Below are 23,845 nucleotides of genomic sequence, written 5' to 3' on the forward strand. Positions count from 1 at the left end.
AGGTCCCTCCCTCGACACGTGGGGGTTACAATTCGAGATTAGGTTTGGGTGGGAACCCAGAGCCAAACCATGTCACAGGATTTGGACCCAGGAAGTCTGTGTCTATCTGCCTGTTGATTGTTGCTTTGAATCTCAGGGCTCTGGTGCCACCCTGTGTGGATTTGGCCCTGAACTGAATCTCTTCCAAGAGATTAGCATGCTGCATGGTAATGTAGGCCAGCTGGCTTTATTTATCACCATGTTGACTTGAGTTCAAGGTAACCAACTCTGATGAAAAGGTCACAAAGTGCTCAAAGGGGCTGGGTGCTGGGTGGGGCAGAGAATGCAGTCCAGTCCCCCTGGATGTGGCCTGCAGGCCGGCAGAACAGTGCTCCTCCCCTCCTTGGCATCACCCCTCCCTTCCCCTGGGTGCCAGTGGGTCTTTGATTGAGATGGTGCCCCTTATTTCCCGGCAGCTCTTATGCTCAGGACTGCTTTGAAGGAGCCAGGATCTGTGAAGCTTACAGTGGAAGGAATTTTAGAGACCCAGGTGCCCAACTTCAGGAACACTAACAATAGCCAGCTTTATGGCGTCCTTACTGCCTGCCAGACGTGGTGCTAAGTTCTTTGCCACTATTTTCTGCTCTGAGTCAACTTCTGAGGTGGGCACCACTCTTCCCTCTTAGAGGTGAGAGAGAGAGGCCGGGAGGTTGGGGCTGTAGGCTGGTGAGGGGCAGAGCCAGCCAGGTCTGGTGCCAAACCTGTGCCGTGCCCACCAAGCCATGTAAAAAGGGCACAGTGCCTGCTCCGTTCCCAGGATTGTGGAACATGTGTCAATGGAGGGTGTGAGCAAGCTGTGGAAACCGCTTTGGCAAAAGAGTCAAAGTCTGGTCATCAAAGCCGTGTTCCAGTGGTGTCTCCTTAACAGGTGGGGGAGTTAAACCTGGAGAGGTTAAGAAGGGGATCAACTCCCCTGGTGAGGGGTAGAGCAGGGACCATCCCCAGGCCTAGTTCAGCACATCTTGTAGGCTGCCTCTGTAATCTTCTGATCATGATTTTTTTTTTTTTTGAGACAGTCTTGCTCCATCTCCTAGGCTGCATGCAGTGGCACGAGCTCAGCTCACTGCAACCTCTGCCTGCTGGGTTCAAGTGATTCTGTCTCAGCCTCCCGAGTAGCTGGGACTACAGGTACCTGCCACCATTCCTGGCTGATTTTTGTATTTTTAGTAGAGACGGGGTTTCACCTTGTTGGTCAGGCTGGTCTGGAACTCCTGACCTCAGGTGATCCACCCACCTCGCTGCCACAAAGTGCTGAGATTACAGGTATGAGCCACTGCGCCCGGCCCTGATCATGATTTTTTGCTTGAAGAATATCAAGGTGGTCTGAATTGCTTTGATGTCTATTAAAAGGGTATCTGGCTGATATGTTGCTTGTAGTTTACATTGCAGCCTGGGCCGGCCTCACTGTCTTTATTCTCTGGAAGACTTACATCAGCCAGGGTTCGTCCCAGCCCTCACTCCCATCAGTGAAGAGGGAGCAGCTCTATCAGGCAGCCCCTGGCCTGGGCCCCAGGAGGCTGCTAAGGGGTGAGGCCTTCCCAGGGGCATGGCGGTCCGTGGAGGAGCCACAGCTTAACTGAGGGGTGAATTGAGGGGTGGTCCTGGGGCTAAGGCCATGAGGTCCTTTCTGGTTCCCCCATTTGAGAGCCTTGCTGCCGCTGAGGGGCTGGTGGCCGGGGCTCAGAGAAAGCGGAAAAGATGCTGCTAGCCTGGACTTCCCAAAGCCCATTGTTGGCATTCTCCTTGGAAATCTTGTGGGGTGAACAGTTGCACAATTAAATTGGTAGGGCATTGAAACACATGTTGAGTTAGATGATCTAAACTTTAATATGGAAAACTTGAAAACACTCAGGCTTTATTTGGGGGAAGAAAGCATTAATCAGGAATTTTTCATTTGTGAGTGACAGAAACTCTCCTCAGACTGCCCCAAGTCAGAAAAAGAATTTATTACTCATATACTTGAAAGTCTTGTGCTTGTCCAATCTGTGTTATGAAGGAATAACTGAGACTGGATAATTTGTAAAGAAAAGAGGTTTATTTTGGCCCACAGTTGTGCAGGCTGTACAGGAATCATGGTGCTGGCACCTGCTCCTGGTGAAGCCTCAGGAAGCATACAGTCGTGGTAGAAGGTGAAAAGGCAGCAGGCATGTCACATGGCAAGAGAGCGGGCACTCTGTCACCCAGGCTGGAGTGCAGTGGTGCGATCTCGGCTCACTGCAACCTCTACCTCACAGGTTCAAGCGATTCTCCTGATTCTCCTGCCTCAGCCTCCCGAGTAGCTGGGACTACAGGCACCTGCCACCATGCCTGGCTACTTTTTGTATTTTTAGTAAAGATGGGGTTTCACCATATTGGCCAGGCTGGTCTTGAACTCCTTACATTGTGATCCACCCGCCTCGGCCTCTCAAAGTGCTGGGATTACAGGCATGAGCACCTGTGCCTGGCCGGTGCTGGGTTCTTTTAAACAACCAGATCTCGTGTGGACTCATAGAGTGAGAACTCACTCATTATCACGAGGACAGCACCAAGCCATTGATGAGCGATCCACCCCCATAATCCAGACACCTTCCACTAGGCCCCACCTTCAACACGGAGGTCACATTTCAACATGAGATTAGGAGAAGACACACATCCAAACCGTATCAAATCCTTAGTTTCAGGTACAGCTGGTCTACATGTTGGGATGGTCTCTCTTTTCTGGACTCTTCCCACCACGTGGCTGGGTGGGGCCCGAGCAGCTCCAGGCTTAGGGCCACCCAGTCTCGTGCCCGTGGTCATCCTCTCGGCCTCTGCATCTCTGTTGGGTCATGTTCCTGCCTCTGAGCCCATCACTGGCCAGAGGGATGAAGGGCTCTAGAGCTTTGGGGTGGGGTCCCAGCCTCTTAGGAGTCACATGGACTGAGGCTGGGGTGGTGGGAGTTACCCCAAATCAGGCACTGTTCTAGGGCAGATGCCCGGCAGGCCTGGAAAACTGACTTGTGTGTGTTAGGTAATGCCCCATGCCAGATGAATCTTTTCCCTGCAGGGCAGTTGGATTTTTCTGTTTTCTTTCTGTAATAGTTCTCTGAGTTAGAATCAGGAAACTTATTTTGTGCCTTGTCTCTCTGGAATTTTGAGCTCTTTTCTTCTTTTCTTCCCTATTTTGTCCTGCCCCCTGTTCTCCATCCTGAAAAGCCACTGTAGACATGGGCATCCTGCCTGAGAGTCCAGGGCCTGCCTTTTTGGTAGGGTATTCACAAGCCATGGGCCCAGCTTTTCCAGGGCATCGATCGCAAGCCGTTTCTGCTCACTGTCAGCAGTCTGTCAGCCAGGACAGAGTTTATTTTGTCTGTCTATGGCTGGCGTTTCCCTAACCCGATTATGGATTGATGTGGCCATCTCCTAGGAATTTAGGAGCTACTCGTGCTTTCATGGGAGCAACTGAAGGATTTCACTGTACCTCTTTCTGCTGTCCAAGTTTGCATGGGGAAAATGAGGACCCCTGCCAGGAGCCTGCCTGACCGGCCCTGCCCCGCTGCAGACTCCAGCCCTGCCAGGTAGGATCGCCGCAGGCCTCTCGCCTCTGTGCTCCGGTGTAGTCTCGGAGATGCCTGTCGACGAAAAAGACATACAGGTGGTTGAATAGAACCCATTCTTTTGTGTAAGCCAAAAACTTAGCATTTTTGAAAATCACCAGTGCATGTCTCCAAGACAAACCCTCGTCATCCTCGATGGGAGTCTTGCTCAGTAGTCTGCACTGCTCTGATTCGGAGGACAGGTGTGAAGTTCCCGTTTGTGTTCGTGGACTTGGGCTCTTCTGACCCTTATTCTTTAACTAAAGTGCCCATTTGATCTCTGCAAACCTTGACCCACCTGTGGTGGCCGTTGCCCCAGAATTGCGGAGTTGACCGTCATCATCCTGTGGCTTATTGGTTCTCATTCACATGCAAGGGAAGGGACTGTGGCTCTTTAATGCTTAAAGCACGTTTTGCTGGGATTTGTCTATTGTCCCAAGGACTCTCAAATGTACTGAACACCTCCTAACCCAGATCTTTGGCCCTGCTAGGTGACTGTCAGAGGAAAGGGGCAACATTAAAGTAATCATCAAATAATATAATTGTATACTTGTAATTTCCGAAGAGGCTTGCGATTTATAAATAAATACATAATTTAATAAAATAAACATAAGATAATAAAATTAAAGCAAACTTCAGAGTCTGAGACTGGAGTTTTGCCTTTGGCCAGTGCATGGCCAGGGAAGCTGCTGGCACCTTGCCTGGCAGGTGAAGATGAGATCGAGACCTCTGAGCATCCTAAGACATGCAGCACCATCCCGCCCTTTCCTCCTGCATTGCGGGTGGCAGTGAGCGGGAGCTGTGGGGCTGGGCTTGGGGCCGTGGATACTGAGAAGAGAGGAGACACACCCTGCCTGCAGCTAGTACCAGGCTGTACTGGCTCTTGTCTCCTGTCAAGAGTAGCTGCAGTTGTGTGGGGCTGGAGGTACTGATCCATTTGCTGTATGATCACAGGGTCTTGCCTGGAGTGTGCGTTTTATTGCACTAGCAGCAGAATGGTAAGGGAAAGATGCTCAGGGACAGGGAGGGACTGCACCTGGGAATCTCCTGGACCTCAAGATTCTGATTAGGTTAGTGACAGGTGGAACCAGCACAGTGGTTTTAAACCTCCCCGGATGACTGTCAGGTACCACCAGGGTAGAGAATCCCTGGTCCAGGGCCTTGCTGCTCACAGGGCGGCGGCATGCACATGGTGAGGCATTGCAAGTTTGTTGGGAATGCAGAACCTTGGGCCCACCCAGACATACTGGACCAAAGTTGGCCTCGTAACAGAATCCCAGGTGATTCGTGTGCACACTGCTGTTGGCAGAGTGGCCCAGGGGCAGGTAAGTGCTAGGTCTTCTCACAGAAGCCTGGAAGACAAGATGAAGGATGGGTTGATGGAGGAGAGGGGAAGCAGTCACAGTGGGAGGCGGGGCTTGCACCAGGACCCACGTGCCAGTCTAGGCTGTTTGCAGTTACATGTGGCAGTCCCCTTAGAGCTGCCCTGGGCCTGTCCGAGGTCACAGAATCCTGGGGAGCCATCTGGAGAGACTGCACTTTAGAGAAGGTGATGACTTGGATTGGACAGAACTTGAAGCTCTGAACACCCCAGATGAGCAACACAACTCATTCCTTTAAGTCTTGTTTTGCAGAGTCATGTCAAAATGAATAGGTTTATCTAGTTTTCCCCACATTTTGTTATGAGAATATCCAAAGATAAGAAAAGTTGGAAGAATAATGAATGCTCCATTTGAGTTCTCCAGTGAACATGCGACTACATTTGCTTTATCTCATGACTGTCCACCCTCCGTACCATCATCCATCTTACTTTTTGATGCATTCCAAAGTAGGTGCCATTATCTCTGACCATGAATGGGTAAGAGGGAGTGACAGCTGCCTTCTGTTTAGTACCTACCGTGTGCTAAGTGCTTTGTAGACAGCATCTCCAATTTTTATAGCTTCACCAAAGAAGCTTTTTTTCCATGTAATGAAACCCAGGTTCAAGGAGGTTACTTAAAAGGTTACACAACTTATAATTGGGGAGCCTGAGATTTTAACTTCAGGCTTTCACCCAGGGCTGTTCCCTCCATGCCCTGTTGAACGTGGAATTAGAAAGGAGCTGGATGTACTGGGATGCTGGGCAGATGATGGTGTGGACCTAGTCCCTGTCCTCAGTGGTGGGATGATGATGTGTTGGGTGCAGTGGGAGGGAGGCTGATGAGGCACGCAGGGAGGGCTTCCTAAAGAGGCAATGCTTGATTCTTACAGGAAGAGAAGCTGGAAATGACTTTTTGGAAAGGGTTTTCCAGGCAGAGGGAATGGCCAGGGGGAGGCCCTGAGGACTGAGCTAGTGTGGTATTTATGACAGTGCCAGTCTCTGGGCAGCTGGGCTTTGGGGGCCTGTCATGGAGGGCCACGTGTGATGGATGGGTAGGAGCCACACCTGCCCTCAGCCTGCTCTGGAGACACTTGATATGCAGGATATGATGCTGGGTGGGGGCCTGCAAAGACACGGCCAGTGTGGGCTTCACGTCAAGGAACATGGGCTGTAGATGAGGCAGCACGGATCTGGGGCGCCTGCTACACAGCAGGGAACCCGAAGGGCTGCGAAAGACACTTCAGCACGAGGCTTCTGGAGATGGGGAGGGAGTTGTGAGAATCAGGGGAGGCTTCTAGAGGGACTTGAGATTGATGAAGGTCTTGAAAGACGGGGAAATGTGAGCAGACACAGGAGAGAGGGAGATGGACAGCAGAGGGTAGCATGGCAGGAGGGACACAGTATGTAGAGGTAGAAAGTCAAGCATATTCCAGTAATGGAACGCACATTCCTAGGAGGTAGCGTTGATGGTTCACTGCCCCCTAACAGGGAAAGCTATCCATGGGTCACTACCGGATGGAGCACTTCAGACTCAGGTGATGAGAAGAGATTTGCAAAGGGATGTGGGCTTTGGGCCTTTGGGTGGTGGGGGAAGTGGGGAGATGGGAACTGGACTGGCAGAAAGGAATCAGGAAGGAGCTTCAGGTGGGCAAGTTTGAATAAGAGAATAAGTTGAGGGAGGAACTTGCAAGGGGAGTGAGGAGAGGTCTGGGAATGAGACAGAGTGCAGGAGTCTTGAACGCTGGGAAGCTGCAGTGGGGCTTTCTGTGGCATGCAGGGGCAGTCCCAGGGCCGGGAAGCTGCAGTGGGGCTTTCTGTGGCATGCAGGGGCAGTCCCAGGGCCGGGAAGCTGCAGTGGGGCTTTCTGTGGCATGCAGGGGCAGTCTCAGGGCCGGGAAGCTGCAGTGGGGCTTTCTGTGGCATGCAGGGGCAGTCCCAGGGCTGGGAAGCTGCAGTGGGACTTTCTGTGGCATGCAGGGGCAGTCCCAGGGCCGGGAAGCTGCAGTGGGGCTTTCTGTGGCATGCAGGGGCAGTCCCAGGGCCAGCACTGTGGAGTGGGTAGGCGGTGCTGGGGAGGCAGCTGCAGGCGGAGTGCAGGGAGCCTGCAGTGCTGGGGTGGATGGGGTGTCTGGGTGGCTGCAGGGAGGCTTCCAGAGTTTCCTGCAGTCGCTAGCGCCCAGGCGTGCAGACCCGATGGAGGTGGCTGTGGTAGGAGGGAGGAGCCCGAGGGGCTGAGAGGTAAGGAAGTATGAGAGACACATGCCGCTGTCACTCGCTGCAGGCTAGCACAGAGTCTGTAAAGCAGGTGCTTGTGAATAATCGGATGATAATTGATGATAAGATGGTGACAACCCTAGCGATGTCCAGAACCTGCAGCATCCCAAACCCTCTCACTGCCGATGTGAAGACCTGGCCCAGATGCTACAGAGTGAGGACGTGCAGAAGCACAGATAGAAAAGAAACAGCTTCCCCATACACACACTCAGCATACAGCCCAGTCATCAGCAAGAAGCTGTTAGAAAACATAATCTTTCAGAAAAGATACTCAATATTGAAACAACAAGTGCAAGAATACCCAGGAGTGGACAGTGCAGAAACCACAGAACAGAAGGATGCAGAAACAGCGTGCGTGACATGAGGCCCATCCTTGGTTTCTGGTCTGGAAGACAGACAGTGCGGTCTCTGTAAGAATCCAGAAAGAGGCTTTTGTGTTCTGTGTTTTGGGGATGAAAGATATGATAATTGTTCTAAATTTCACCTGAAAGAAAAACTGGAAAGCTGGGTCAAAATGATTTTTCAGTAGAAAAATCGAAGGAAGCCTTACCTCAGCAGATAGGAAAATGCAATGCAGAGATTTATTTACTGCCTGGGGCCTTTAAGGCAAAAGTCCTTTTAAAGGGTTAGGTTAGAAACAACAACATCAAAAAATATTGTGTGTGCTGGGAAGGGCATGGGAAGCTTCCTGTTTCTTCTTTCTGATCCCAGTTGGCAGAAGCAACATGTTTTAATGGAGAAAAATATGATGTTGTCTCTGGTCTCTATGTAGACTGCTAATGTAGCAACACAGAGGACTCCGGATGTTTACATCTCATCATTCTGGTGATATTTCTGATTGCTCCATTATTTTTTAGGCCACCTGTACCTTTTCACATGTCTATTCAAAGGAAAACGTTTCTTAGGGGTTTCCTCAAGGTTTTGCAGAAGTACATTTTGTTTTTTTAAGTTAGTTCCCACCTTTTTTTGGAAGACTTATAAAAATGTGTGAACACCGAGACTTATCTAGTTACTACATAAAATACTTGAAGTGAATAAAAATCTTGCAGTTTTAAGAATAGGGTTGGGCATGGTGGCTCATGCCTGTAATCCTAGCACTTTGGGAGGCTGAGGCAGGCGGATCGCTTGAGCCCAGGAGTTGGAGACCAGCCTGGGCAACATGGTGAAACCCCATCTCTACAAACAATACAAAAACAACTAGTTGGGTGTGGTGGCACGTGCCTGTAGTCCCAGCTACTTGGCTGAGGTGGGAGGATCACCTAAGCCCAGGAGGCAGAGGTTGCCATGAGCCGAGATGGCACCACTGCACTCCAGCCTGGGCGACAGAGCAAGATCCTGTCTCTACATAAATAAATAAATAGAATATATAATTGAAAGGATCGACCAGTACCTTTGGTTGCTGGTCAAATAAATGAGTTAACATTCAGTTAACTGTAAAATACAGGTGGTCCACAATCCCTTCCCTTGTTGACTCATTTTAGTTAGCTGGAAATCAGTTTTCTTTGGAGGATGTAGAAGGAGGTGGGGATGACGTGATCGCTGATGTTTAGTGAGCTCTTATTCTGTGACAGCCATGGGTCTGAGAACTTTCTGCCTCTTGATTAATTCCTACTGCAAACCTGTGAGTTCTCTCCATTTCAGAAATAGGGAAACTGAGTCACAGTGGGTTTGAGCGGCCTGCCAGGGTCACAGAACTAGGAAGTGGCAGGCCCCAGATCTGAATCCAGACATCCTGACTCCAGAGCTTTGTCCTGTGCTTCCTCTCTGTTTTATGAGTAACGTTTGTCTCTGTTGATAGTCTGATTTTTTTTTTCAGTCTCTAGTATTGACCTAGAGATGGCTCTGGGATGTGATTGAATACTGACCCCAGAAGGGATGCCCGGAAATGGCCCAGCACTGCCACGTTACCTCCCGTTATCCTTTCTGTGAAGCCGGTGGTCGTCTCACCTTTCCCGTTCAGGTGGCGTTGCTGGTCATGGGAATGGAACTCCCCTCTGCCCCCTCCCTTCTGTTCCCTGGTCTTCCCGGTGAGTGACCAGCCACGGGCCCGCATCTGGGGTGACCCAGGCAGTGCCTCCACTCTTTGTGGAGCTTGGCTTCCTCTGGCACAGTGAGGAGCCGAGGGAGGCGGTTCTGCGGCTCCTTCTCCAGCTCTGGAGCCTCCCTTTCTTCTCTGTATTTCTCCACCTGCTGTTTGCTAGGAAGCACCCCATGAGTCACCCACAGGCCCAGGCCCAGGCCCAGGCCCAGGCCCAGGCCCAGGCCCAGGCCCCGGCCCCAGCAGGCTCCCGCACAGGCACGGCTTCTGGGAACATCCTGACAGTGCCTCATTTATGGGGCTGCACAGAGCGGTGGCCTTGTGCCCACAGTGCTGAATCACAGCGGATTGTTCAGAAATTCCATTAGGATAATCTATCCCAGACAGAGAGCCTTGCCTTGGGGCCTGCTCAGGACGCCGGGTGGCCCATTAAGGCCTGGCGCCTGGCCAGAGGCCACATTACAGCCGGCTTCTGCACTGTGGGTTTGTCTTGGGCTCCTTAATGAGGCCAGGGACTTGAGTTTTCTTGCACTTTTGCTTATTTTCCTGCATAAGGGGCCACCAACCTGTGGAGCTGTGTGAAATGCCCACAATAGCCCGTGACTCAGGGGATTGGCATTTCTCACAGTCCCCGAGGCTTGGGGGCAGATTTCCTCCACTGCTCTCAAAATAACCAGGTTTCATTGCAGCCTCAGAGAACATGCTACCCATTTCTTAAAGTGGTATGAACCTATTCCTTAAAAATGTCCCTTGCAGAGCTTTAGAGGAAATCGTGATTTCTGGCTTCTCCTCAGAGTCTTGTTGATGCTTTCGCCGTGTAGTCCTGGGGCTGTGCGGAAGGAGGGTGGCTGCCATTGGGCTGGATGTGCTACCCAAAGCATGAACTCAATGGCCAGTGCCCGGCCGGGTGCTCACAGATAGTAAAGGTGACATGTGTCCCTGCCTGCTAGGATCTGGCCATTGAGAGGGGACACAGATGAGGGACAGCTCCTTCTCCAGCAGGACCTTCTTACTTATAGGAGAGCTCTGCAGGGCCATTTTGGATGAAATCACCAAGAGAATTTATTTTCATTAATATGGCCCAGAGGATCTATCTGTAGGATTTGTGCTTTCTGAAATTTGTATGCAATACCATGGTCTCTGGCCTCACTGGGAGGCCTAGTGGTATCGCAGGGGAGGGGGATGAGAGCTCAGGCTGCCTGGGTTTGCATTTTTCTCTTTACTGGTGAGCTGTGTGCCCTTGACCAAGACGCTATCTCTGCGCCCCAGTCTTCTGACCTCTAGAGCGAGGATGTAGCCACAGGCCCTGTGTTGGGGGTGGCTTCGACTGTGTAAGTACATGAGAGTGACCACAGTGTCAGCTAGGGATGGTAAAGGCCTAGAAAGGGGAGGCTGTGGGGCTGTATCTTGTCCCCTGAACCAGGCCAGAAGTCCCACGCAGGGCTGGTGCCTGTCTCGTGTACTTCAGGGTCCTGAACTCTATGAAGGTTTGGTGATGCTTTGGAATTCTGGAAGAGGAGCAGAACCATTCCCCTTGGAGGGGTAGGGAAGACATATTTTTCCCTGGACAGCAACATATCTTCCGTTCTAACTTGGGCAGCTCAAGGGAGAGGCCCCGTGGTACCCGAGGTTCACAGCTGAGCCAGGCCAGGAGGATCTGAACTAGAACCTAGTCTTTCTCCCCACACCCTGCTCTGGCTCCTCAGCTGTAGGACGCTACCCCTTCTGCTGCTGTCATCCTGGGGTGCAGACCCTTGGAGCCTGGCTTTTACCCCGAGTGTTCCTCTGATTATATAGACCTAGAACTTTCTCAGCAGTGAAGGCTGTTTGCGTTCCTGGAACCTAAAATGCTTGCCCATGAGGGTGTGGGATTAATGGGCTGGTGTCCTGTTTCCTGGCTTCTGCCCTGAGCGAAGGGCTGGGGCTCTGGACTCGGGCCCCTTGCACATTCCCCGTCCACACACAAGCGCTCCGCAGTCACCGCTCCGGGGCAGGCCCGCTGTGTGCGCCTTTGCGAGAGGGCCTCATGCCTCCTTTGCTTTCTTGCAGCTGCTCACAGGGTTCTCATGTTCATGGGGCTCACCATGTTTAAATAGATGGAAATACAACTCAGTGCAGTTTGTCCAAGCTGCCAAGTCCCTGCTCGGGTGTGGGCACCCTGCTCTGTTTTTGTGCCCAGTTGTCAGCCATAAGATTGGCATTTCTCAGTGGGCTCTGGTTCTGGATGCCTTTTGCCATGTGCAGTGTATTTCTTGGAACTGGAATTAGTGGCTTCACATGTTGCTCTAGCAACTGAGAAACTGTTGCACCCAGAGCTCCCAGCAGCCCAATGGGTCTTCGTGAGTGACTGGCTGACAGGCATCCCGGTGCTATGCCCCTCACCAGCAGGCTGGGTCTGCTGGGACCACTCTCCTCAGCTCTGGGATCTGAAGCACTAGACGTGAACAACCTAATGAAACCTCTATAATTTTAGAACTTTGGAGCAGACATAGTCAAAGAAATCACCTTGTTGGATACTTCTCACCATTTTATTAAAGGAGATAACAGGATGCCAATTTGGATGAAGTGAGGCCCCTGGGGTTGGCATTGGGAGGGGCTACCGACAGCCTTTTCCGTCTGCCTGCCTTCTACTTCTTTTTGTCATCTCCAAGATGACCCCCTGGAACGCAGTTTGAAACCGCAGATGCAGTTTGGCTGCCTTACAAGTGTCAGTCCCTGCTGTCTCCCGGTCAGCCCTCTGCAAGCTGCCCCGCCCCCAGCTGTGACTCCAGGAAGACCCCAGTGGGGGGTGTAGCTCTAACCTGGGGCCCTCTAACCTGGGGTGACAGGCCATGCCTGGGGCCCACATCTCTCCAGCACCCCCTTGCTCCTGCTCCTCTTCACCCTGGACTGGGAAAGCTTTCCAGAAGGGCTTGGCTTGCCAGTACTGCCAAAGCCCTGGCCTGGTCATTTTGTTCACTGGGCTAGTAGGGGTTTGAGCGCCATGCTGGGCGCCGGGGATGTGGCGGTGAGCAGAGCAGGTGGCCTGGCCCAGGTCTGCTGAGGCTGGTGGGTACAGCCCTGCCCAAGTCTCCTCTTCAGGTAGAAGTCCTAAAACATGTGACACTATGGCCATTGGCCACATACCACATAATACGTTTTATTAGAGGCACTTCTTACTCTTTCATTTCCTAATGAATTATGTTTTTAAATTATTTTTACAGGGCCTTATTGGAAGGAGAAAGTAATCCAGAGATAGTGATCTGGACTGAGCACATTGAAAACATGCCATCAGGTAAATAAAAGCTAATGATTTAACTTAGCTTTAAGCATCTGAACTGTTTATTCTGTGGCTAGGTAGTAAAGCACTATCATCTGGAAGAACGGGTTAGATATGGTGTTTAGATAACAGGAGTTCATCTCTCATTTAACTACCAAATAGATTTTAGTTTAGTGTGACATAATTTCAATTATGTGAATGAGAATGTTTGGGAAGGTGCTTGATAAACTTGGTCCCTCTCTCGACAGGATGCAGGAGCGGAAGGGGCTAATGGCACTGGGGCAGTGTGAGGGCGAGCAGGAGTGTACATGGACTTGTGTTGCAGACCCCTGGAAGGGACGCTGCTTCCATTTCCAGACCAAGGGGTTATGGTTGTTGCACCTGTAGAAGGAGGTACAGCCTTGGATGGCAGGCAGGCAACACTCGAACCCGCTACCCTAACAGGAAGAGATACGGGAGTAGTTACATTGTTTCCACCACCCTAGGTTGGTGTGGGCAGCTCAGAAAAATGTGTCCTGGTGCCTTGAAGACTATCTTATGCAGGCCAAGAGCCTCAGGACAGGGCCCATCCTTCCTATGGCTGCAGAACTGACATAAGATAATTAATGTTCATTAGAAAGATCCTAAGAAACTGAGGGATAACTTGTTTTTTAACCTTTTAAAGCCCTATAGAATCTTAAAGAGCTCTGGCTAAGCAAGTGGCAATTAAATTACGTATAGAATGTTGAGTTCACACCTCAGGCAGCATGGTTTTAGTCTTCATTGTTTCTTTTAGGCACCTCATGGATTTGACATGTCACTGGGTTAAGAAGAATATTTGGGTTCTAATCATCTATAACTGGAAGGGATCTGGTCTTAGACAACATGCAGCAAATTTTCTTTCTAATTTTGAGAGTAAGTTTGAAAAAAGCAAAGGTGTTCATGGAAGGGTAGGCATTGGTCAGCCTGCCTGCCGTCAGTTAACATGTGACATCTGTAAAATAAGAATTCACTCCCCAGATTTCAAGGTTTACTTAGTTACCTACATTTTTAACCTGTGGATACCTAAGTTTGGACATCCATCATGTAACCTAGAGAGAGGAGAGAAGGAAGAAAAGGGCCCAGGAGCTCCGAGGAAGACCAACAGTCTAAGCCGGGGCCTTGCTCAAATTTTCCCAGTTGTGATTTTGGGGCCAAGGGAGAGCACATGGAGGGGCTAATGGCTGTTGCTATTAACTTGCTTCATTCATTCATTCATTCATTCATTATTTTTCAAGCTTCTTGAAGGAAACAGAGGCTTAATATTTGTAAACTAAATTTATTCTGGCAATTACATATTATGCCAAAAGCCTTAGAATAAAAATTACTAGTTGGGAATTTTTTATTAGACTTTGAGCTTCTAGATAGTTCTGTTCTGTTGAGTAAATGTACAGATAAGTTCCTAGGTAGTGAATTTATCAATACTTATTAGTGTGCTTGTGTTTCTTTTATAATATTGCATAAAATAATGTTGGCCACTTGCCCACTAGCTGATAGACCTAAACCCAGTCTGTAATCTTCCATATTTCTTGTTGAATCTTAACTATAAATGAGATGGTTCCTGCACTGTTGCTTGGGGGTTCATCTTCTGGGACTTCTCAGTTGGATCAGTAGGATCAGTTGACCTGAAAAGAGGAGTCTTGTAGAAAATGTCCTGGCCTGGTCTCTTTCCTGTATCTTGGGATCTGTCCAAAGGAGGCCTCTGGCCTTGGCTCCATAAGGGAGAGAGAAAGCCCTGTCTCCGCTGAGCCAGCTGGGGTGTGGGTAGACACCAGGGGCACTCTCAGGGTGGACGGTGCTCCTGGCTGCGTTCTAACCACCAGCTGCCATTCCTAAAGAGCAGTTTACCCTGCTGGGGTTTGGACACCCCAAAGGGTAGCACTGTCTGCAAACAGCCTGGAACAAAGCTGGAAGCCCTGAGGACTGCCTCCCAACTTCAGGATCATGACACTAAGACAGACTGGGGTGTTTCTGCACTGGCTTCTTTTCAGATAAGTGTTAAATGTAAAATAAAAGATCAGAAAGCTTAAAAAAGTTAAATTCTTTAATACTTGTTGGCCCAATATGGAAATCAGTGAAAAATGAAAGTATATTAAATAGTGGAGGATAATGCTATTTGGTGTTTAATAATGACATACTTTGTAATTTATAGAGCTCTGATCTGTTAAAGTAAGTAGATTAAACTTACCTCAAAAAGCAGAAATTAATGATTTCAAAATATAAGACTGAAATTTCAGCCACAAAAACGAGCACCTCTGACCTCTCTGGGATATGCATTGTGCTTTATGATTAATGTTAAGATAAGTGAGTATTTTAATATCAGTAACTGGAGAAACGTGTTAGGCTGAAGTATTTGTAGTGCTACCTTTTATTGTAATAGGATTTTGTAAACTGCCAAAAAATAATTTGGGCACCAAATATAACTTATTTTTATAATGAGCTTTCTGTGGTAACAGTATATATTTATTATGATGGAATGGGATTTGATCTGCAACAATGCTTTTAGATGGAAAAGGGTAATGATGCCTGTCATTTTAATGAACCTTTGTTTAATTTCTACAGAATTCAGAAACAAATCCTATCACTATGCCGACTCACTATTACAGAGGGAAAATGAAAGAAATCTATTTTCAAGGCAGAAAGCACCTTTGGCAAATTTAAATCACAGCTCGGCGCTGTATTCTAATCTGTCAGGGCACCATGGATCTCAGACGGGCACATCTGTTGGAGGTGATGCCAGAAGAGGCTTCTTGGGCTTGGGATATTCTTCCTCGGCCACTACCCAGCAGGAAAACTCATACGGAAAAACCGTCAACAGTCAAACCAATGTCAGAACTTTCTCTCCAACCTATGGCCTTTTAAGAAATACTGAGGCTCAAGTGAAAACATTCCCTGATAGACCAAAAGCTGGAGATACAAGGGAGGTCCCTGTTTACATAGCTGAAGATTCCACAATTGCCCGTGAGTCGTACCAGGATCGCCGAGACAAGGTGGCAGCAGGTGCTTCGGAAAGCACATGGTCAAATGAGAGGACCGTCATTCTGGGAAAGAAAACAGAAGTGAAAGCCACGACGGAGCAAGAAAGAAACAGACCAGAAACCATCCGAACAAAGCCAGAGGAGAAAATGTTCGATTCTAAAGAGAAGGCTTCCGAGGAGAGAAACCTAAGATGGGAAGAACTGACAAAGTTAGATAAAGAAGCGAGACAGAGAGAAAGCCAGCAGATGAAGGAGAAGGCTAAGGAGAAGGACTCACCAAAGGAGAAGAGCGTGCGAGAGAGAGAGGTACCGATTAGTCTAGAAGTATCCCAGGACAGAAGAGCAGAGGTGTCCCCGAAAGGTTTGCAGACGCCTGTGAAGGATGCTGGTGGCGGGCCCAGTAGAGAGACAGAAGCAAGAGAGCTGCGGTTCAGGTTGGGCACCAGTGATGCCACTGGTTCTCTGCAAGGCGATTCCATGACAGAAACCGTGGCAGAAAACATCGTTACCAGTATCCTGAAGCAGTTCACTCAGTCTCCAGAGACAGAAGCATCTGCTGATTCTTTTCCAGACACAAAAGTCACTTACGTGGACAGGAAAGAGCTTCCTGGGGAAAGGAAAACAAAGACTGAAATAGTTGTGGAGTCTAAACTGACTGAGGATGTTGATGTTTCTGATGAAGCTGGCCTGGACTACCTTTTAAGCAAGGATATTAAGGAAGTGGGGCTGAAAGGCAAGTCAGCCGAGCAGATGATAGGAGACATCATCAACCTCGGCCTGAAGGGGAGGGAGGGGAGAGCAAAGGTCATCAACGTGGAGATCGTGGAGGAGCCCGTGAGCTATGTCAGCGGGGAGAAGCCAGAGGAGTTTTCTGTCCCATTCAAAGTGGAGGAAGTCGAAGATGTGTCCCCAGGCTCCTGGGGGTTGGTTAAGGAAGAGGAAGGTTATGGAGAAAGCGATGTCACATTCTCAGTTAATCAGCATCAAAGGACCAAGCAGCCCCAGGAGAACACGACTCACGTTGAAGAAGTGACAGAGGCAGGTGATTCAGAGGGCGAGCAGAGTTATTTTGTGTCAACTCCAGATGAATACCCCGCGGGGCACGACAGAGATGACGGCTCGGTGTACGGGCAGATCCACATCGAGGAGGAATCCACCATCAGGTACTCTTGGCAGGATGAAATCGTGCAGGGGACTCGAAGGAGGACACAGAAAGACGGTGCAGTGGGCGAGAAGGTTGTGAAGCCCTTGGATGTCCCAGCCCCCTCTCTGGAGGGGGACCTGGGTTCCACTCACTGGAAAGAACAAGCTAGAAGCGGTGAATTTCATGCCGAACCCACAGTCATTGAAAAAGAAATTAAAATACCCCATGAATTCCACACCTCCATGAAGGGCATCTCCTCCAAGGAGCCCCGGCAGCAGCTGGTGGAGGTCATCGGGCAGCTGGAGGAAACCCTTCCCGAGCGCATGAGGGAGGAGCTGTCTGCCCTCACCAGAGCGGGGCAGGGCGGGCCGGGGAGCGTTTCCGTGGACGTCAAGAAGGTCCAGGGTGCTGGTGGTGGTTCTGTGACCCTGGTTGCTGAAGTCAACGTCTCACAAACTGTGGATGCCGATCGGTTAGACCTGGAGGAGCTGAGCAAAGATGAGGCCAGTGAGATGGAGAAAGCCGTGGAGTCGGTGGTTCAGGAGAGCCTGAGCAGGCAACGCAGCCCAGCACCTGGCAGCCCAGATGAGGAAGGTGGAGCGGAGGCCCCGGCTGCTGGCGTTCGCTTCAGGCGTTGGGCCACCCGGGAGCTGTACATCCCTTCAGGCGAGAGTGAGGATGCTGGTGGGGCCTCTCACAGCTCGGGACAGCGCACTCCCCAGGGCCCCGTGTCGGCCACTGTGGAGGTCAGCAGCCCCACAGGCTTTGCCCAGTCACAGGTGCTGGAGGATGTGAGCCAGGCTGCAAGGCACATAAAACTCGGCCCCTCTGAAGTTTGGAGGACTGAGCGAATGTCCTATGAAGGACCCACTGCAGAAGTGGTGGAGGTAAGTGGGGGAGGCGACCTAAGTCAGGCAGCAAGCCCAACTGGAGCCAGCCGGTCTGTGAGGCATGTCACGCTGGGTCCCGGTCAAAGTCCACTGTCCAGAGAAGTCATCTTCCTAGGCCCTGCCCCTGCCTGTCTGGAGGCAGGGGGCTCGCCAGAACCTGGCCCAGCAGAGTCTTCTGCAGATATGGACGGATTGGGTAGGCACAGCACATTTGGCTCCAGACAATTTCATGCTGAAAAGGAGATTATTTTTCAGGGCCCCATTTCTGCTGCAGGGAAGGTTGGTGATTATTTTGCAACAGAAGAGTCAGTGGGTACCCAGACTTCTGTCAGGCAACTCCAGTTAGGCCCTAAAGAAGGGTTCAGTGGGCAAATCCAGTTCACAGCTCCACTTTCAGACAAGGTGGAGTTGGGTGTCAGAGGAGATTCTGTACACACGGAAGGGTTGCCAGGGAGCAGCACATCCATCAGGCACATCAGCACCGGGCCTCAGAGGCATCAGACCACCCAGCAGATAGTTTACCATGGGCTGGTTCCCCAGCCGGGGGAATCTGGTGACTCAGAGAGCACTGTGCACGGAGAGGGCTCAGCAGATGTGCACCAGGCCACTCAGAGTCATACCTCAGGTAGACAAACCGTTATGACTGAAAAGAGCACCTTCCAAAGTGTCGTTTCTGAATCTCCCCAGGAGGATAGTGCAGGGGACACATCAGGGGCAGAAACGACATCCGGCGTTAGCAGATCCTTTAGGCACATTCGACTAGGTCCTACAGAAACGGAAACCTCTGAACACGTTGTCATCCGCGGACCCGTGTCCAGAACATTTGTGCTTGCTGGTTCAGCAGACTCCCCTGAGCTAGGCAAGTTAGCAGACAGCAGCAGAACGCTAAGGCACATTGCACCAGGGCCCAAAGAAACTTCGTTTACCTTTCAGATGGATGTGAGTAACGTAGAGGCGATCCGCAGCCGGATACAGGAAGCGGGAGCTCTCGGTGTGTCTGACCGTGGTGCCTGGAGAGACGCGGACAGTAGGAATGACCAGGCAGTTGGCGTGAGCTTTAAGGCCTCTGCTGGGGAAGGAGACCAGGCCCACGGAGAACAGGGCAAGGAGCAGGCCATGTTTGATAAGAAGGTGCAGCTCCAGAGAATGGTAGACCAAAGGTCGGTGATTTCAGATGAAAAGAAAGTTGCCCTTCTCTATCTAGACAATGAGGAGGAGGAGAGTGATGGGCATTGGTTTTAATAAGCAGAAACATTTTGTTTTAATGGCATCCTGTTGGCGACGTGCCAACATCCAAAGGCCTTAACTTATTTTAAGAGGCCGAGGGTGTCTATGAAAATCTCCCCTTTTTTACTTTCTTAAAGAGTACTCCAGGCATGGTCAATTTCCTTGATAGTTAATCCGTAAAGGTTTCCAGTTAATTCATGCCTTAAAAGGCACTGCAATTTTATTTTTGAGTTGGGACTTTTACAAAACACTTTTTTTCCTGGAGTCTTCTCTACACTTCTGGAGATGATTTCTATGCTTTGCACCTGGCCACAGACATAGCTTGCATCTGTTTGAAACTACAATTAATTATAGATGTCAAAACATTAACCAGATTAAAGTAATATATTTAAGAGTAAATTTTGCTTGCATGTGCTAATATGAAATAACAGACTAACATTTTAGGGGAAAAATAAATACAATTTAGACTCTTTCTAAAAAGTCTTTTCAAAAAGAAATGGGAAATAGGCAGACCGTTTATGTTAAAAAAAATTCTTGCTAAATGATTTCATCTTTAGGAAAAAATTACTGGCCATATAGAGCTAAATTCATCTTAAGACTTGAATGAATTGCTTTCTATGTACAGAACTTTAAACAATAGAGTATTTATGGCGAGGACAGCTGTAGCCTGCTGTGATAGTTCACATTCTGTTTTGCACAGGTTCCCCGGCACTGGTAGGGTAGATGATTATTGGGAATCGCTTACGGCACCATTTCATTTTTTGGCAGTAGGTCATTAAGTAGCATACAGTCTGAATACCCTTTTTTGTTGTAGCCTAAGTTCTGGAGTGGCCAGTTCCTATCAGACTGTGCAGACTTGCGCTTCTCTGCACCTTATCCCTTAGTACCTAAACATTTAATTTCACTGGTGGGAGGTAAACCTTGAGGACAACGAAGAGAATGCCGATGCTCAGACTGCAGCTGGACTGGCAAGCTGGCTGTGTACAGGAAAATTGGAAACACACAGTGGACTGTGCCTCCTAAAGATGCCTTTCCCAACCCTCCATTCATGGGATGCCTTTCTGAGCTCAAGGTTGAAAGATGAATACAATAACAACCATGAACCCACCTCACGGAAGCTTTTTTTGCACTTTGAACAGAAGTCATTACAGTTGGGGTGTTTTGTCCAGGGAAACAGTTTATTAAATAGAAGGCTGTTTTGGGGAAGGAACTGGATATCTCTCCTGCAGCCCAGCACCGAGATACCCAGGACAGGCCTGGGGGGTGAGAAAGGCCCCCATGCTCATGGGCCGTGGAGTGTGGACCTGTAGATAGGCACCACCAAGTTTAAGATACTGGGATGAGCATGCTTCACTGGATTCGTTTTATTTTACACGTCAGTATTGTTTTAAAGTTTCCATCTGTAAAGTGTAGCATCATATATAAAAAGAGTTTGGCTAGCAGCGCAGCATTGTTTTAGTTCAGGCTAGCTTCTTTCACATAATGCTGTCTCAGCTGTATTTCCGGTAACACAGTATCAGCACTGACTGCAGTGCACTGAGGAACAACAGTCTGAGGTAGCGCCACCCTCAGGCAGGCTACAATGACAGCACTGGAGGGTCTTCCCTCTCAGATTCACCTGGAGGCCCTCAGACCCCCAGGGTGCACGTCTCCCCAGGTCCTGGGAGTGGCTACCGCAGGTAGTTTCCGGAGAGCGCGTTTTCTTCATTGATAAGTGGAGGAGAAATGCAGCACAGCTTTCAAGATACCATTTTAAAAACACCATGAATCAGAGTATGGAAAGAAAGTTGATTTGAATGGCAAGTTTAAACCTTTGTTGTCCATCTGCCAGATGAACTAGTGATTGTCAGACTGGTATGGAGGTGACTGCCTTGTACGGTTTTGTCGTTTCTAATACAGACAAAGATGTGCTGATTTTGTTTTAGCTGTAACAGGTAATGGTTTTTGGATAGATGATTGGTGAGAATTTGGTCAAGGTGACAGCCTCCTGTTTGATGACAGGACAGACTGGTGAGGAGTCTAAGTGGGCTCAGTTTGATGTCAGTGTCTGGGCTCATGACTTGTAAATGGAAGCGGATGTGAACAGGTAATTAATGTTATGACCCACTTCTGTTTACTTTGGGAAATATCTTGGATCTTAATTGTCATCTGCAAGTTTCAAGAAGTATTCTGCCAAAAGTATTTACAAGTATGGAATCATGAGCTATTGTTGGTTGCTAAATCTGTGAATCACCCGGGAGTGAGTGTGCCCTTCACATTGTGACAGGTCACCCCAAAGCTCCATGTCCTTTACAACCAGTCACTCTGGACACAAGAGAAATCAACTTCGTGGTTGGATGGGGCCGGAACACAACCAGTCTTTTTGTATTTATTGTTACTGAGACAAAACAGTACTCACTGAGTGTTTTTGTTTCCTACTGGTGGTTTTGATAGTTTGTTTAAGATGTATATTTAGAATGATATTATCTAAGAAGCTGATTTTGCTAAACTCCTGTTCCCTACAATGGGAAATGTCACAAGAATGTGCAAAAATAAAAATCTGAGGAAAAAACCCAAATTGTTCCTAAAGAGAATGAATATTTTCAGTAGATTTTGATGTTTCCTTTAAACTCAAAATAAAGAATCTGTGTGTTTACATGCGTGTTTTTAGAGTAGTAGAGAATTACTGGGCAGAATATATATGAAAAGTTCCAGCTCTCTAATTCCTCACCCGAATCAGAACTCAATATTGGGAGCATAGAGCTAGAAAGCATGGCAGACAGAGCATAAGCCAATTGGCTTGTAATCAAATATACACTGGACAATTTGTGGTAAAAATGTCATCATCACAGCCTGAATGATTAGTGGCAGTAGGACACCACCAACCATCCCATTTGGGATGGAGAGGTTTCTTGGGATGTGGTACTTTAAGTGCTAAAACCAGGACTGTCCTGGACATACCAGGACAGTTGGTTACCTTGTAAGTGCAAATTGGAGGGTTAACCCTAAGCCATGGCCATTTCTTAGGGGCTTGAAAAAACTGAGGTAGTTTGAGACAAAGGAATAGCTAGATATCTTTACCTGTTTGTAACCTTGTAGCCCTTTACCAAAAATAGAAAAACACAAGTAGCTGTAGTCTTCCTCTCTTGTTGAAGTCAACAGAATTAACAGATGGGAGACATTGGAGGGAACATTCCTAAATTCATTGTTTCCTGGGGTGGGGTGGGGTGGGGGTGCTAAATTTTAAACATGTGTTTTAGTTTTTGTGATTCCAAGCTACCCTTCAAGAAATACAGAAAGGAAGAAGTAACATCAGAATTCACATTTATTTCAAAAAGTCAGCATGGACTTTCAGTTCAGGCTGCTGTAACAGAAAGCCGTAGCCTGAAAGGCTTAAACAACAAACATTTATTTCTTACAGTTCTGGAAGCTGGGAAGTCTCAAGGTGCCAACAGATTCACTTCCTGGTGAGGGCTGTCTTCCTGGCCTGCAGATGGCTGTCTTCTCACTGTGTGCTCACATGGCGGAGACAGAGACCATCTCTCTGGTGTCTCTTCCTGTAAAGCACTAATCCCATTCATCAGGGCTCCACCCTCATAACCTAATCACCTCTCCAAGGCCCCACCCCCTAATACCATCCCTTTGGGGATTAGGGCTTCAACGTGAATTGGGAGCATATGAACATTCATTCACTTCTTAGCCGACTCCACCCATGTCAACTAGATAGGACACACGGTGAGTGGTGACCACATCTTACACCTTGTTAGCACACTGCTGATGTCCGACAGGCCTGGGTCTGGGTCAGTGTGTACCAGCAAGCATGGTCTGTGGGGTCAGCTGAGGAAGACAGTGGTCCCTGCTTCTCTCCACCGTGTCGTGGCTCTATTGAGTTTATCTTCCCCATCAATACTGGAGGTGGTGCCCTGCGCAAATGGCCCCAGGGTGGTTTGGATGTCCCACTGGGGGCTGGAGGGGAGACTGTGGCCTCCTTCCAGGGGGCTGAAGACTGCTGTGTACACGATAGCGTGCCGACTCAGGAAGCAGCTCCAGGTGGCGTCCAGGTTTGTCCTGCCTCCAGTGGAGGCCACGGGAGGGATGCGAAATAGCAGGGAGTCTGCGGTCCTCCCCCCGCAGCCTCCTGCTAGCCTTTCTTTTCACTCCCTTATACCTGCCTCCCGGGCCCCAGGCCAAGTCAGGTGTGTTGGCCTCCTGCCCCTCCTACTGGGCTCTTTCCCAAACCCCTTTTCAGGCTCCGAAGAACTCTGAGGCAGGCTGCACTTTGAAAACACATGCTGACACCAGCACGTTCACGTTTCCCTTTATTAGCGTTTTCTTCTCGTGTTATTCTCAATCCCTGTTAGCCTCCTATAAGAAAGGACTTCCTTCTTGAATTTCACTGTTCCAGATCTGACTCCAGACCTATGCAAGGAGCTGTGTGTACAAGCAGATGCTGGGCTGACTCCTGCACAGGGCGTGCTGAACTTTTGAAGAGAAGTTTCTCAGCCACAGTAATGCTGATGGGTAAAAATTCTTGTTGGCAAGAAAAACCACTTAGGTGATAGAAAACTGCTTTATAGCATATATCACCCTGAAGGGCATCCACTGTCAAAATGTGGCCCACGGGAGGCTTACGGTCTCACTGTTGCATGTTGGGGCCAACAGTTGGCCTTGGAAATCTGTATCCTGACTGTCGAATTCCATTTTCTAGGTGGAGATGATTTGTACAGCACCCTAAATGACAGTGCCCAGGAATGCCCTAGGCTTTTTCAGGGTGGGGGCCTCAGTCGGCTGTTGTGGCGGGCCGGGCCTTCCCCAGCAGGGCGTCCTGAGGGATGCTGGTGCAGAAGGCCACTCTGGCTTTCGATGCCTGCCTTGGCTTCGAAGCAACCTTGGGGGCCCTGCAGACAAGCAGAGGGTGGGGTCAGTGTGGTGCCCCTCAGCCCCCCACACCGTTCCATCCAGCCTTTGCTGCCCAGCAGGTGCCCAGACCCATTTATGAGAAGCCTTGGGAGGGGCTATAAATTAGAGCAGAATTGTAGCACAGAGCATAAAAGAGATGTTTTCCTCCCATCTTTTCTTTTCTTT

General features: G+C 49.3%; 2 protein-coding genes across 24 annotated transcripts in view; one reads left to right on the forward strand and one right to left on the reverse strand.

Moving 5' to 3' along the window:
• Positions 1-21,416, forward strand: part of SYNM (synemin) — a 30,787-nt gene extending 9,371 nt beyond the window's left edge. Inside the window, exons 3-5 of one of the 2 annotated variants that reach the window (XM_009250195.4) lie at positions 12,469-12,539; positions 15,105-17,551; positions 18,488-21,416. In XM_009250195.4, coding sequence (XP_009248470.3) covers positions 12,469-12,539; positions 15,105-17,551; positions 18,488-18,796 — 2,827 coding nt within the window. In that variant the 3' untranslated portion in view covers positions 18,797-21,416. Of the gene's footprint in view, positions 1-12,468; positions 12,540-15,104 lie in introns of both variants that reach the window. The other variant, XM_002825874.6, reaches the window with a different exon arrangement.
• A 651-nt stretch (positions 21,417-22,067) lies between these two features.
• Positions 22,068-23,845, reverse strand: part of TTC23 (tetratricopeptide repeat domain 23) — a 112,167-nt gene continuing 110,389 nt past the window's right edge. For all 22 annotated transcript variants that reach the window (XM_054531938.1, XM_063716745.1, XM_063716746.1 and 19 more), the window contains one exon: positions 22,068-23,658. In XM_054531938.1, coding sequence (XP_054387913.1) covers positions 23,541-23,658 — 118 coding nt within the window. In that variant the 3' untranslated portion in view covers positions 22,068-23,540. The remainder of the gene's footprint in view (positions 23,659-23,845) is intronic.

The sequence above is a fragment of the Pongo abelii genome, chromosome 16 (genome assembly GCF_028885655.2).
Source record: "Pongo abelii isolate AG06213 chromosome 16, NHGRI_mPonAbe1-v2.0_pri, whole genome shotgun sequence".
Taxonomy (NCBI): Eukaryota; Metazoa; Chordata; class Mammalia; order Primates; family Hominidae; genus Pongo; species Pongo abelii.